This window comes from Triticum dicoccoides, chromosome 5A, assembly GCF_002162155.2.
Source record: "Triticum dicoccoides isolate Atlit2015 ecotype Zavitan chromosome 5A, WEW_v2.0, whole genome shotgun sequence".
In the NCBI taxonomy this organism is placed as follows: Eukaryota; Viridiplantae; Streptophyta; class Magnoliopsida; order Poales; family Poaceae; genus Triticum; species Triticum dicoccoides.
Window position 1 is genome coordinate 37972004 of NC_041388.1, and position 13789 is coordinate 37985792.

Sequence of the window (13789 nt, forward strand, 5' to 3'; positions counted from 1 at the left end):
CGAGAAAAAGGCCTCTAGTTTCTTTTGGGTCGGTAAAGCGAAATGTTTTGTTCCTCGCAAAGAATCATCTTTCTTATCCTTTAGTCTATCGACTTCTAAAACTAGCTCTACATTTCGTCTCTTCCCTGTGCGGAGTTTCTTTTAACACGTACTGACGTAACCCTATCATAGTGCTGTTGTATGCGATGCTTTCCATTCACTGAGTCTGAAGAATTTTAACGTTAAGGGAGTTACCATTGCTAGCAGCAAGGCAGAAAATCTTGTCTAGTTGCGGGTGGATTTCCTTATTCCAGTACCATACAAACTTATGTCAAGTTTTCAATACGGACATAAATGTTCACATACCATAGAAACAGAACACTAATAACCACAGCCATAGTCGGAGTTCGGAAAAAGGCACAGATACAGATCCAGATCCAGTTGTCTTTTATTTTATACAGTTGAACCGCATGTAACGTCCCCACTTAAGAGGCATCTGAGTAGAGCTCTTCAATCACCACACGAACTGCAATCGGGATCCGAACCAGGTGGGCGCCTCCATCATGCCATGCCAAACTACCGAAGGTGTAGCTGCCCTGGATCCTTCGGGTGGCCCTGAAAGTCACCTTGAAACTCTGCACCCTCCTTGCATTGCTGAACACCAGCACTGCTGGCTCCACAGCCATCTTGACGCCAGGCGGAGGCTCCAAGAATGCCTTGTACACCGCATTCGGCTGGCCAACATTGGTAACAGTGCGCACAACCATCACGGATGTCTTGAGGCCAGGAATGGCAATCGATGGGAGGTTCAAGTCAGGTGGTGTGCAATTGTTATTTGGACCAAATCCTTGTAGACAGTTGAAAAACTCGAGGTAATCTGACGCACTGATGTCATATATCAGGCCTGGATCAGCTGCCTTGGTTGGATTAACAGACCCTGCTCCGTAATCAAATGGGTCGGCGATCTTTGCACGATTTCCATTTGCTTCTATTGGAACCCCATTGCTGTCCATGGTATGTGCTGCAAGAGAGACACTTTATTTGTGCTTATCATAAATACTCGATATCTCAACTATATATGTAGAGAATCAGATAATTACCGGTTGTCATTAGTGCTGATTTTAGGGCGGCAGGGGACCAGTCAGGATGAACGGATTTGAGTAGAGCGACTATCCCAGATATATGAGGGCAGGCCATGGATGTTCCAGAATCAAAGACATAGGAAACACCTAGACTTTTGTAAGCACCACTTTGTGCTGCAGCGGCTAAAATGTACACCCCAGGTGCAGCGATATCAGGCTGTTCATTTGGGAGCACAACTAATTAAGGCAAATAGAGTTAATTCTATATATGTTTCTTAGTAGATTGTAACTTTTAAGGAAAGAGAAGACTCCAATGACACTATAGAGTGACTGAATCGAACAATTTATTTACCTTAACAAGAGATTGCTAGCTAGAGGTGCGCTGCTTACCTTGAGAACCCCAGGATAGATAGGACTAGGTCCCCTTGATGAGAAAGATGCTATTCTTGGGGCAACAATTTCACTTCCGCTGGTTGTTCGGGTTGTTGATATCTTTATTTTTGGGATGCCAATGCGACTGCCATAATTATAAGGGGAAACGAGAAAGCTTTGGTAAACATTGAAATGGAGATGATAATGTGCGTACGTCCAGAAAGTAGAAAATCGATTTATGTACGTCTAAGAATTTTCTCTACGTACTTGCAGTACACAGCAATCTGATAGCTAGTCTTGAAATCTAGAGGAACGCAAGGAAGGGCTGGTCCTTTAATTGCATATAGATCAAGAGAGTCCAGATTATTCTGTGAGAATATAAACCCCTTCCCTCCATTTCTCCGCACCGTCGCTGCAATATCTGCATACTTGGGTGGTGGAGAGACACTACCTGGTCCTGGTGTGTAGCAGAATACCACCTTCCCGTGTATGTCAGTGCTGTTTATGTAGTCCGGGTCACACCTGCAAAACAGTTACCCCTTGCTTATCCACTGTGGGTGAAATTCATATTTATTTAAATGGTGTTCGGAGTATATTTATAAGGGAATCTTACCTATCATTAAAGTAATACAGAAGTTGAGAGAACTCATCTCCACCTTTATCAGCCACATACATGGATTGTGCCTGTAACCAATTAAGCATCCCACTGTGAGAACGAAGAGAGGTAAAACATGACGCATGGTCAAATCTGAAGATGCATACCACAAACTGTCGGTTATCCCCGAGGGTGATAACCGTGAGGAATGATCGATCAACCGTGGTTGCAGCAACCGTGAGTAGCCATGGTGAAGAATTCTGCACCGTTTGCTCCGTAGGTCCATCATTTCCAGCTGCCATGATGACCGGGACGCCTCTTGCCACAGCACCCAGCGTTCCTAATGCTGCCATTTCGTCCGTGCTTCCGAGAGAGAGTGATAGGACGTCAACACCGTCATGGATAGCATGATCGATGCCTTTCAGAACGCTCGCGATAGAGCAAGTACCCCAGCAAGCCTTGTACACTGCTATCCGGGCGCGAGGTGCGCCACCACGAGCCGTTCCAGCAGCCAGTCCGAAGAAGCTGGTGTTGTGGACGACGTTGCCACCGGCTGTGGAGGCTGTGTGGGTGCCGTGGCCATGAGAATCCCTGGCAGACAGGAAGTCACCTTGGAGAAATCTCCTGTCGATGTCAGCGCCAGCATACCACCGCGCACCGATGAGCTTTCGATTGCAATCGTGGGCACTGAAGTTGGCACCGGTTTGGCAAGTTCCCTTCCATTTTGAAGGGGGAGGTCCATAGCCATCATCAGCGAAGCTCTGTGACTCAGGCCAAACACCTGAAATGAAAGACAAGTGGACTAGAGGTAAACCCCCCACACAATTAATTGTGTTAACCTTGGGCTGAACGAGCCATCGCATCCACCTGAGTCGATGACACCGATAATCATCCCATCTCCATGGTTTGCTGCTGCAAGGAGCTCATTTGGCTGCTGCTCCTGCTTGATGTCCACGCCCATGGACAGCCCAAGGAAATCCCAGCTCCGAGTAGTATGCATGCGTACCATTGTGTTCTCTTTCACACTCACCACTCCAGGCAACTCTGTATCCGAGCCGGAAGCAGCAAGTGATTATTAACTCACTTATGAATAACAATGATTGATGGTCAACAAGCATTTGTCGGTAAATATCAATTGACTAATACTACATCTTATCAAAAGAGAGATCACTTGTATATGCACATATATATTATACATACTCTGGATCTTTCTCGCTTGTGATTCGGTAAGCATTGCAGAAAAGCCCGAGAAACCATATCTGTAGCTGTGGACAATCGATTCGAGAGCTGCCTCCTTGCTTCATAGCCATTACATACGTACTTGCGTAAACAAACTTGAGAAATGGTATAATGAAATATAATTCTACTCTTGGAGGAAAGGAACTTTTGAGAGAAACTGAAGAAATTTAATTTGGAGGATATAAAATGCCTTTGTAGAATAGGAATGTTTCCTTCACATTTTAGAGGAGTTATATGTCATACCATGAGGTTACTTCTTAATCCAATTATATTTAAAGTTCCAATGCATCTTGGTGATTTACTCTATCCTTTCCATGTCTAAATAAGTAACACATAATTATGCCAGTTAATGATGTCCATGTTTTTGTTTCTTATAAGATTCCATATGACGGGATATCATAATTTTATGACTTTATTTATTCCTATGTTTCTACAATCCTGTATCCTGGAGGGCATTATAATACTACTCCCATTGCTCCAATCCAAAATAAGTGTCGTGGTTTTAGTTCAAATTTGAACTAAAACCACGATACGTAGTTTGGATCGGAGGGAGTAGTGTTCTGCAAATAGCTCGATTAAGTTTCTTCTTGTAACATTTTTCTAACTTTTTGAACAGATGAGGAGTGGACAGTAAGGAGGAAGAATAGAGGAGAAAATGAAGGGACAAAAGAAAACAAAAATTCTGCATACAGAAATTACAGATAAGCCAAACACCACCTCAGCTACCATTTATCTAGCTTGTCATCCTTAGTTAACCTGGACACTTAAGATCCGCTGACGAATGCAGTTTAATTTCTAGCAGCTAGCTTCAGATACTCACGTTGCAATTTATATTTGGTGGTATTATTTCTTTCTCACAGTAAAGTCTGGAGACTGTGCACTAATTTCTAATTATATTAATCAATTTTGACCACTTAGAGAATAAGGGTATTTTATTTTGAATTTTCTGCATTTGATTCTTGTTTGAGATTTTTGGTTCAAACAAAAAAGAGAGGTGCAGAAAGTGATGGGACTGCCATAGTGCCATTCAGAGGAGTCCATGAGTCTACAATATTGAGACTAACCATAGCATAGTCCCTCCCTGCAACTTTATTTTTGGAGAAAGTCAAAATGACTGGAAGCTCCTACAACTAGTTTAATTAAGCACATAAAAATGGACGTAGTGGAATGCAAAATATGCGGAACTCGTTTAAGCAAAACAAAAGGTGAAAATCTCAACAAGACCAAGGCAGCCACCTAATAAGTACCTAACTAAAGTAGATGTAGTCATGTAGAACACGGCTACGACAAAGAGACACGCTGATGAAGCCAACCGAACACAACATGGAAGCATATAGAGAAGCAGTTGTGTTGTATAATAGTGGAGCCAAGATGTTGTATAATATCGCTGATTTAGTGCAACTTTGTATTAAATTAATGATTCTTATTATGGATCAAAGGGAGTAGCTAGGTAGTACTATGAAAGGTACCTTCCGAGAACGGAAGCGAGCAAGTCATGGTGCAAAGAGGTAACGAGACTGACATCTTCCTATTGCCTCTCCCCAAGGTAGACGATGTATACCTGAAAACATGTTTACGTATTAACTAATAACGTCTCACCTGATTAGCAATGAATGGAATGGACCTTACCAACTTGGCTTTGCTAGTAAGCTGTGGTTTAACATGTTCTTTGGCAACTAAATTACTTTATTAATTGCAGATACAAGCTAGTCACTAACATCAGTGTGCCGGACAGCACATTCGGAGAACAGCTTTGACAAGTGGTAGGACCGATATGTTGCCACTGACATTGTATCAACTGATATGACACCGGGATTAACCTGTAGCACAAATGAGCAAACTAAAAAGGAACCAAGGTGAAGGTTACTCGCGCAGCTTGTCTGATATCCTGAAGCTAAGTATCCCTCTAACTTACTTAGCGCTTGTAGCCGTTGACTAAAAAGACAGGTTAAGATTTAGTTCAGCATATTAGCAAGACACTATATATATTGAGGTATTGTTCAGAGATATTGTAGCATAGAAGCATCGAGTCTGAAGCGTATTGACTCTAACGGCTGAGATTTCGTAAAGTGAAAAAACTGTGGCTATTAATTACTGTGCATCTGACTTCCCTTGGGCACATCAGAAAATCTGCAGCGGAAGGTTACTGGAGTGATAGAAGCAATCCACAATTGTAGCAAGGATATCCTGTAGAGCTTGGCATTTAGCTTGGGGAAGAATAATGGACATCTCAAGGAATATATGACTTTACAGACCCGGTTTTTTCAGATGGTGGTGTGACACTAGTTTTTTTGCTCCTTGCACATGGTAGCCGATTTATGTGTTCATTAGCTAGTGATGAGAGACATAAATAATTCACCAACGGGATGAGCAAGCGAAATATCGAGAAATTGTTTGGTGGAAACATCGCCTGGACCTAGCTAGCTGTAGATTTATGGCTATGGCAAATTAGTTCAGCTGTCACATCGGTATCACCAAGGAATATAGCTTTACAGTACCCAATTTTCAAATGGAGCCACTGTTGAGTGATCACTAGTTCTTGTCTATAATGCTCCTTGCACATCAGAGATGCTCAATCATCGCTGCCGTGCATATTGCTTGTGCTCTCTATTTGTCTTTTAACAAATTAACATACGCTATATACATTTAGCATGTACGTACTTATATATGGAGTTCACCTGCAGTAGGCACAAAAAGTAACTTCCTCTTTTGAAAAAGCGGTGGAAACATTTCACCCTTGTACATTTAGCATGTACTTGTATGTTTTTTAAATACATTTTTGTGCAGTATAAAAAAGGGAAGGCATGCATGCATGCATGGCTTTTTTTTTCCTGTTCTTTCATACCAATGCATGCATGGAACCTTGCCAGCGTATCTGCAACTGCACACACAATATAACCCAAATGCACATTTTTGTTGGTACCTCTAGGTATGCATAGATTTTGCCAGTTAATTTGCTGTAGGACGGCCCCAGCATGGGTAGTGGGCGTGATGTGAGCGCGTACGTGTAAGTCTTAAGGCCAGACAAGCTCTATGGCACGTTTTGTGGGAGGGCAACCTTCTCTTTTTGAAAAGGGCAGAGCAGCCTCAAGGTCAAGGGGCATATTTTGGATTGGTGCCTTGGATTTTCAAGAGAATTTCATAGTGGACTAGATAAAACATTTTGTTCGGTCAATGTGCTATCAAGAAAACCTTCTCTTGTTCGAAAGGGCAGAGCAATCTCTAGGCCCACTATCTCACAATGATGGTGGAACTTGGAATCGGACGGAAAAAAACTGAAGCACACTGAACAAGCCGATAGAAGCTTACCTATCGTGGCCTCGTGGGCCTGGTTAGGACGAATGGACATCCTGTCCTGTACTAGTATTGAGCCCGGGGAAGAATGGACATCAAGGAGTATAGGTCTTTATAGACACCAATTTTCAGACCAAGCCACTGTAGGGTGATCACTAGTTCTTGTCCGTAATGCTCTTTGCGCATCACATCTGCTTTATGTATCGATCAGTCGTTCGAGCCATAGATGCTGCATATGCTCAATCATTGTGAAAAGTTTAGTCGAACCAATATCTTCTTGTTTTCTTTATTTGAAAAGTTGATGCACTTGTTAGTTGCGGCACTTCCTTTTGTCATGATGTCTGGTGTGACAATGTTTCTCTCAGGGCCAAATATGCACACATTTTTCAGTACTGTGAGCAGAGCAGAAAGATGTTACAGTTAGTGAGATCATCTTATTGATATTTCTTTGAATAGTCATGTGACCAATTTGGAATTAAATGACCCAGTGGGAAGAGCTAAATCCAGCTAACGGATAGTGAGGATAGTGCAAGATGGTCTCTTTCCAAGAATGGTTGTTTATCCCCCAAAAAAGAATGGTTGTTTATGTACCAAATGTTTGTATAAACCCATGGTTAACAGGGGCGTTTTGAGCTCCAGATGTGTGGACATTTGCAATTGCAAGGTAAAATTTCCTGCTAAGCAGCAAATTTTCTTATGGCTGTGTTGGCATGGTAAATTGCAAGTAACTACGGAGTTGCATAATCGAGGCTGGCCAGGAGACGTTGGATGCGTCTCTGTGGGCATCTCAAAGCCACGACGCATCTAATGTCTCAGTGTCCCATGGCTAACTTTGTTTAGTGTGTTGTGAAAGAAGGTTTAAATTTGTGATATATTCCTTTAAACTTAGAGGAGTTTAATCGGGTTTGTATCCCAATACCAGGGAGAAAGAAAAACAGTATCATGCTTATGTTCTTGGCAGCAATAATATGGTTGATTTGGATGACTAGGAATGATATAATCTTTCGTGACAAAGTAGTTTCTTATCATATGCATGTCGTTTACAGAGTTATGAACCTTTTACTGCACTGAAGACGGTTGGTGGCGCCGAAGCAGCAGGACCAACTCGAAAGAACAATTGAGCAAATTCGTCAAGTGCTACACCAACTTCACTGTAAAGCCGGAGTTGGGAGGAGAAGGAGAGTTGGTTGAGTAGTGTCATGGGAATTGTTTCCATTCACAAACACAACTTTTTGTGTGATCTCGTGTGTTGTCTCCTTAACTAGTGGAGGTGTGTGAAACTTTCAAGTTTGTAGAACTTCATGTGAGCTGGTTCTCCCAGCATAACCGCACTCTGTTTTAACATTCTCGCTGAGCCTTGTGCCTTTTATCTAAAAAAATCCACTCGTTTGTTCCATCCTAGGCGAACTGACATTTGCCAACAGATGGACAACATCCAGGGTAGTCATTTATTGTCTATTGTAATATTAAAGCAACACTATTTCTACAGTTAAGACGTCACAAAGTTAAACATGTGACCAAGATATATCACAGGATAATATGGAAAGTCAATGAGGTATTTGTATCGCAACTAAACTGGACTTTTAAGCATATAGGGAACCAATGAGACTGCATGCATCTTTTGCCATCTAATGTAGGGCTCACGTCTGTAAGATGTTCAAGGCCTCAACCTTATTTGGCAAGGACTCAACCTTATTTGGCAAGGACTCAACAACACAGATCTAATTGTGGCAAAGTATCAACTAAGCAAGTAACAAGTAATGGTAGCAGAAAAGACCATTACCCCTTACCGTTTGTCGATCAAATGCTTGACAGGCTAGCTAAACGTACTCACTTTTGCTACTTAGATGATTATTCTGCTTTCAAATACCCGTGCACTCTTTTGGTTTAATGCTCTTGCTACTTCTCAAATATGTATGAGTGCCATATTCTCTTATTATGTTGAGAAAATAATGAAAGTGTTTTTCGATTATTTCTCTGTTTATGGTAGTTCTTTTGATAAATGCTTGTATAACTTGAACAAAGTCTTGCAACGTTGCAAGGACAATAACTTTTTTTAGATAAAAGGCGAGAGCCCGACTTTATAGATAAAGCCACCAGGCAGAGTCACAACCAACAGAAGGCACCACATAAGTTTAACAAAACACGCTTATCATGGCACGCAGGCCAGCCAAGCGAGCAATCAAACCACTAAGAGACCGGCCTCCTGGAACACCGCAGCAGGGAAGAAGCCGTAGATTTCATTTTGGATAGCATATCGTCGAACGCCTCTAGGTCCCTATCCTTAGTCAATGATCTCCATTGCTGCAAAAAGACATTGGTTTTAAATAAGCAACTCACAGGGTTAGCCGGGAAAATGTGTTCAATAGTGAACTTGTTTCTAGTAGTCCAAAGCGACCAACAAATCGCAGCCCAGCCCACCATGAAAACCCGCTTAGACCGGCCTGCTAAAGAATTAATACAACGCCGAAGATCCTCGAAAGAGGATGGGTTCCAAGAAACACGAAGCCAAAGTCTAATGCAACTCCAAAAGAATTTAGCCAAAGAGCACTGAAAAAAGATATGTACGGTATTCTCTAGGGCACCGCACAGATGACAACTATCAGAACCCGGCCCGTTCCTCTTCTTAATCTGGTCAGCCGCAGGAAGTTTGCGACGGAGAGCTTGCCAAAGGAAGATTTTGATCTTAGGAGGGATGCGGGCAGACCAAATGAGTTTAAACTTGTCAGTGCGCACACCAGCGATGAGTTGCGAATACGCCGACTTGACAGAAAAACGCCCCGAAGAGGAATGAGGCCAAACAACGGAGTCCTCTTCCTCCAAGAGCAGGGGGAAGCAGGCAGTAAGGCGTTGCCAATCTTCCAACTCCACAGGGGAAAGAGAACGCCGGAAATCTAAAACCCAGCCCTGAGCCGAGAGCTCAGAGATAGAGATCTCGGGGTTAGCACAAAACGAAAACAAAGTCGGGTGAGCCACCGCAAGAGAAGTGTCCCCAACCCACCAGTCTAACCAAAAACGAGTAGATTTGCCGTTACGAACAACGAATTTCACAAGGGACCGGAAAATCGGTCTAATACTAACAAGCTGACGCCAAAATTGAGAGCCGCCAGAAGAGGAAGCGGACATAGAGCTCGAGGAGGGAAAATATTTAGCTTTGAGAAGGCTCAGCCAAGCAGGGCGATCATCAAGGGACATAATCTTCCACCACCATTTTAACAAAAGGCATTTATTCATGATCCTGGTATTAATGATGCCTAAGCCCCCCATGATCTTAGGTCTGCAGATGAGGTCCCACTTAACCATCCTATATTTGTGTCTGTTGTCGGAGGAATTCCAGTAGAAGGCACCCCTGTGCTTATCGAAGCCCGAGTGAGTCCCTTCGGACAGGAGATAAAAGCCCATTAGAAACATCGGGAGGGAGGAGAGACAGGAGTTGGTAAGGGCAACCTTGCCCGCCTGAGAATTATAACGGCCTCGCCACGGCAAAACTCTATTGCCCACTTTAGACACTGCCGGGGCGAAATCTTTGGCCAAAAACTTAAGAGGGGAAATGGGTAGGCCCAAATATTTGAGAGGAAAGGATCCTGGCGAGCAGTTCAAAAGATGGGCCACCCTCTGCGCTTCCGAGACAGATACCCCAGTCACAATGACCTCACTTTTAGAGAAATTGATTTTCAGGGTTCGACGGAGCTTCAAAGCAGAGAAGAAGAAATTTCAGATTCGTGATGGAGTTATCATTAAGTTCAACAATAATGATGGTGTCGTCCGCATACTGTAGGTGAGAGATGCCATTAGGAATAAGATGGGAGCTAACAGGCGAGATGTGACCTGCAGCCGCAGCACGAGACAGAATGTGAGATAGAGCATCGGCCACAAAATTAAAAAGCAAGGGAAACGTCGGGTCTCCTTGTCTTAAGCCCCTGCTGTTCACAAAGAACTTACTGGTCTGTCCATTGACAGCCACCGCCGTGTGGCCACCAGTGACAAGTTGCATCAGGCGGTGAACCACCGAACCATTGAAGCCCTTGGCCAACAAAACTTGTCGAAGAAAACTCCAGCTGGCCGAGTTTTAAATTGGGAGAAATGCCACTTCGTGGTTGAAGAACGAATTGTCTTAGGGCATATAATATCTGTAGAGGTATTGAAATTGATAAAGATAAAATTGAAGCTATATAAAGATTATCTTATCCTAGGGATGTTAAAGGAATTAGAAGTTTCTTGTTTTTTATAGGAGATTCATTAAGAACTTCTCTAATATCTCTAAACCCCTTACTAATATCCTACAAAAAAGCTATTCCCTTTGATTTTTAATGATGATTGTAGGAAATCTTTTGGAGTTCTTAAAAATGCTTTTAGTTTTTGCACCTGTTATTCAACCTCCTGATTGGGATAAACCTGTTGAAATTTGTGTGATGCTAGTTATTTTGCTGTTGGAGCCGTTCTAGGACAGAAAATTGATGGTAAAATGAATGTCATTTACTATGATAGCAAAACTTTACATGATGCTCAAAAGAACCATGCTAGCACTGAAAAGGAATTCTTGGCTGTGATTTTTTTCTTGTGATAAAGTTAGACCTTACATCATAGATGCTAAAGTTAAAGTTCACACTAAACATCAAGTATGGAAGTACTTATTGTCTAAAAATTATGTTAAATCTAGATTAATTAGATGGGTTTTATTATTACAAGAGTTTGATTTAGAAATAATAGATAGAAAAGGGGAAGATAATCCTGTTGCCGATCATTTGTCTAGAATGGAAAACATATCAATAGATAATATACCTATCAATGATGATTTCCAAAATGAACAATTATCTGCTATTAAAGTTAAGAGAAAAATCTGCTATTAAAGTTGCTTCACCTTGGTTTGCTTATTATGCTAATTATATTGTTGCAAAGTATCTTCCTCCACATTTCACTTACCAACAGAAAAAGAAATTATTTTATGATCTACACTACTATTTCTGAGATGATCCACACCTCTTTAGAATGGGAGTGGATGGAATTATAAGAACATCGTGCTTGCTCCAAAGAGACAAATAAAACGTCAAAAAAAAAACTCAATGTCATTTGGCCGAACACTTGTCGGACGTGAAGTCTGAGTGCGGACAGATCCGGGGTGGGCGACAGTGTGGTCGAGGGCGAGCGGGCAGGCGTGTGGGAGGGAAGGGGGTTCGGCAAGGCCTGGGGGGCTGCTGGAGTGGGAGAATGGTGGTGTCAGGCTAGGAGGGTGCGGAAACAAAGTAGGGAGGAGGGCGGAGTGGGAGAGAACGACTCCGAGAGAGGGGAGTTGAATGGACCGGGGTTGTCAGAATCGTATGTGGCAGATGTCTGGACTTCCGTAAATCTTTCTTAGTTTTGGCCGGCGTGCGAAAATTCGAAAGACCCGTCCACGGACGATTACGACACTGCTTTGAATGGTAAAAAAAATCCAAATGCATCGGTCCAGACATTTATAAACGTTTAGAGATGGTGTTTGGAGACGCCTTGCTAGATGGCCTCCTCGCGCGCAAATGGTGGCAAGAAGATCGCAAGCACGCTAAGACGGACATTGCTTTGCTAGCCTAGCCCTCTGGACGATCTGACGCGACATCACCGTCCCATGCAGCACTCTGCGTGCGGCTCTTGCTACGATCCTTTCTTTTTTCTTTTGAGGGCATCTCTTGCTACGATCTGACGCCAGTTAACCTGCAGCTCCTATTACGAGAAAAACAGATATCCGTTTTTTTAGAGAATTTTTTTCCATCTATTCATTAATTGTCAAGGTGATACAAAAACACCAGAAGTAAAAGATACATCTAGATTCATAGACCATCTAACGACGACTACAATTACTAGATCGAGCCGAAGCGAGCTGCCGTTATCGCCCCTCCCTCATCGAAGCCGGCAAACCTTGTTGTAGTAGACAATCAGAAATTCATTGTGCTAAGGCCCTATCGGACTAGCATACTAGAATATCAAATGCTGCCGATGAAGAAGCATACATCGGAATGATCCAACCTATAGACACACAAACACAGGCGAACGAAAACGGGATCCACGTGGATCCACTGATAACAAAAGCCAATCGAATCCCAAGAGATCCCTCGGAGACAAACCTCCACACACCTCTGACGATGCTAGAAACACCAACGAAACGGGGGCTAAGCTGGGAGGACCTTATTTCATATAGAGAGAGCCGCCGTCGCCTCGCATCTTTGAACAGGACATAAACCCTAACAAAAACATAAAAAACGGAGCCCTCCAACCGGCAAGCACTACTAGGGAAAAACCTAGTAGTAACGCGGGTTTTGAGGCTATCAGCAGCGTGGGCAGCCGCGCTACCAATAAGGCGCTACAGCTAACTGTTAGTAGTAGTGCGGTCTGTATCCGTGCTACTGCTATTGACTATATCAGCAGCGCTTTTCCGGAACGCGCTACTATTAATTAGTTGTAGCGATTTCCTAGCCCCACGCTACTGCTATATCTTTCACAATTTCCTCCGACTTCCTACCCGGTTTCAGCTTCAATAAACTGCAATTTCCAGATACTAGGTAGTACTAGATATCAGTTTCATAAAGCATTATAGGTACTAGGTAGTACTCCCTCGGTTCCAAATTACTCGTCGTGGTTTTAGTTGAATTTGAACTAAAACCACGACGAGTAATTTGGAACCGAGTGAGTACTAGATAACAATTTCATATATACTCAACATGCATCCTCAAGCAGTACTAGGTGATATCTATGACGATCATCATATGTAGTTCTAGATGATATCGGCGATGATCATCATATGTAGTTCTACATGATATCGACGACAATCATCATATGTAGTTCTAGATGATATAGCCACACACACATATGTAGTTCTAGATGATATTGACGACGATCATCATCCTCAAGCCTGGACGGTGGGTGTTCCTGATAATAATTAGGATGGCATGTCCAACACAAAGATTCTTGCTAACGAGGAATCTTTTCCATCCAACCGAGTTTAAGTATGTGCGACCGTCTGTATCCATGCGGTAAGTACAGGTGGTGACGGAGCCCCTTACGGTAAGGCGTAATCCAGCTGAGCCTTCTTCGTCAGGCTCGATACCACAACTCACAGATAGGTTCTTTGTCAATTTCTGAATAAGAAAATCATATCAATTAATAAATAGCCTCGCACATACTCTTGCAAATATATTTCTATTAAGTCTAGATTTCTACACTACCAAAAGACACATTACTATGCATTTGTACCAAT

The 13789-nt window shown here is 42.7% G+C and overlaps 1 protein-coding gene across 1 annotated transcript; it reads right to left on the minus strand.

Moving 5' to 3' along the window:
* Nucleotides 1–64: 64 nt before the first annotated feature.
* LOC119298956 (subtilisin-like protease SBT3.9) lies at nucleotides 65–6863 on the minus strand. Its single transcript, XM_037576266.1, has 9 exons — nucleotides 4737–6863; nucleotides 3229–3326; nucleotides 2896–3072; nucleotides 2196–2809; nucleotides 2047–2117; nucleotides 1701–1955; nucleotides 1452–1578; nucleotides 1080–1278; nucleotides 65–1000 (listed from the first exon to the last, which is right to left on the minus strand). The coding sequence occupies exons 2-9, from the start codon at nucleotides 3260–3262 to the stop codon at nucleotides 465–467; spliced, it is 2013 nt and encodes a 670-aa protein (XP_037432163.1). The 5' UTR covers nucleotides 3263–3326; nucleotides 4737–6863; the 3' UTR covers nucleotides 65–464.
* Between the last annotated feature and the right edge of the window lie 6926 nt (nucleotides 6864–13789).

Excerpts from the sequence above, each read along its gene's own strand:
- LOC119298956 (XM_037576266.1), bottom strand. The coding sequence starts at position 3,262 with ATGCTTACCGAATCACAAGCGAGAAAGATCCAGA. Across the intron at positions 2,810-2,895 it reads TATCGGTGTCATCGACTCAG|GTGTTTGGCCTGAGTCACAG; the intron begins GTGGATGCGATG and ends CTTTCATTTCAG. Across the intron at positions 1,956-2,046 it reads CTGTATTACTTTAATGATAG|GTGTGACCCGGACTACATAA; the intron begins GTAAGATTCCCT and ends ACTGTTTTGCAG.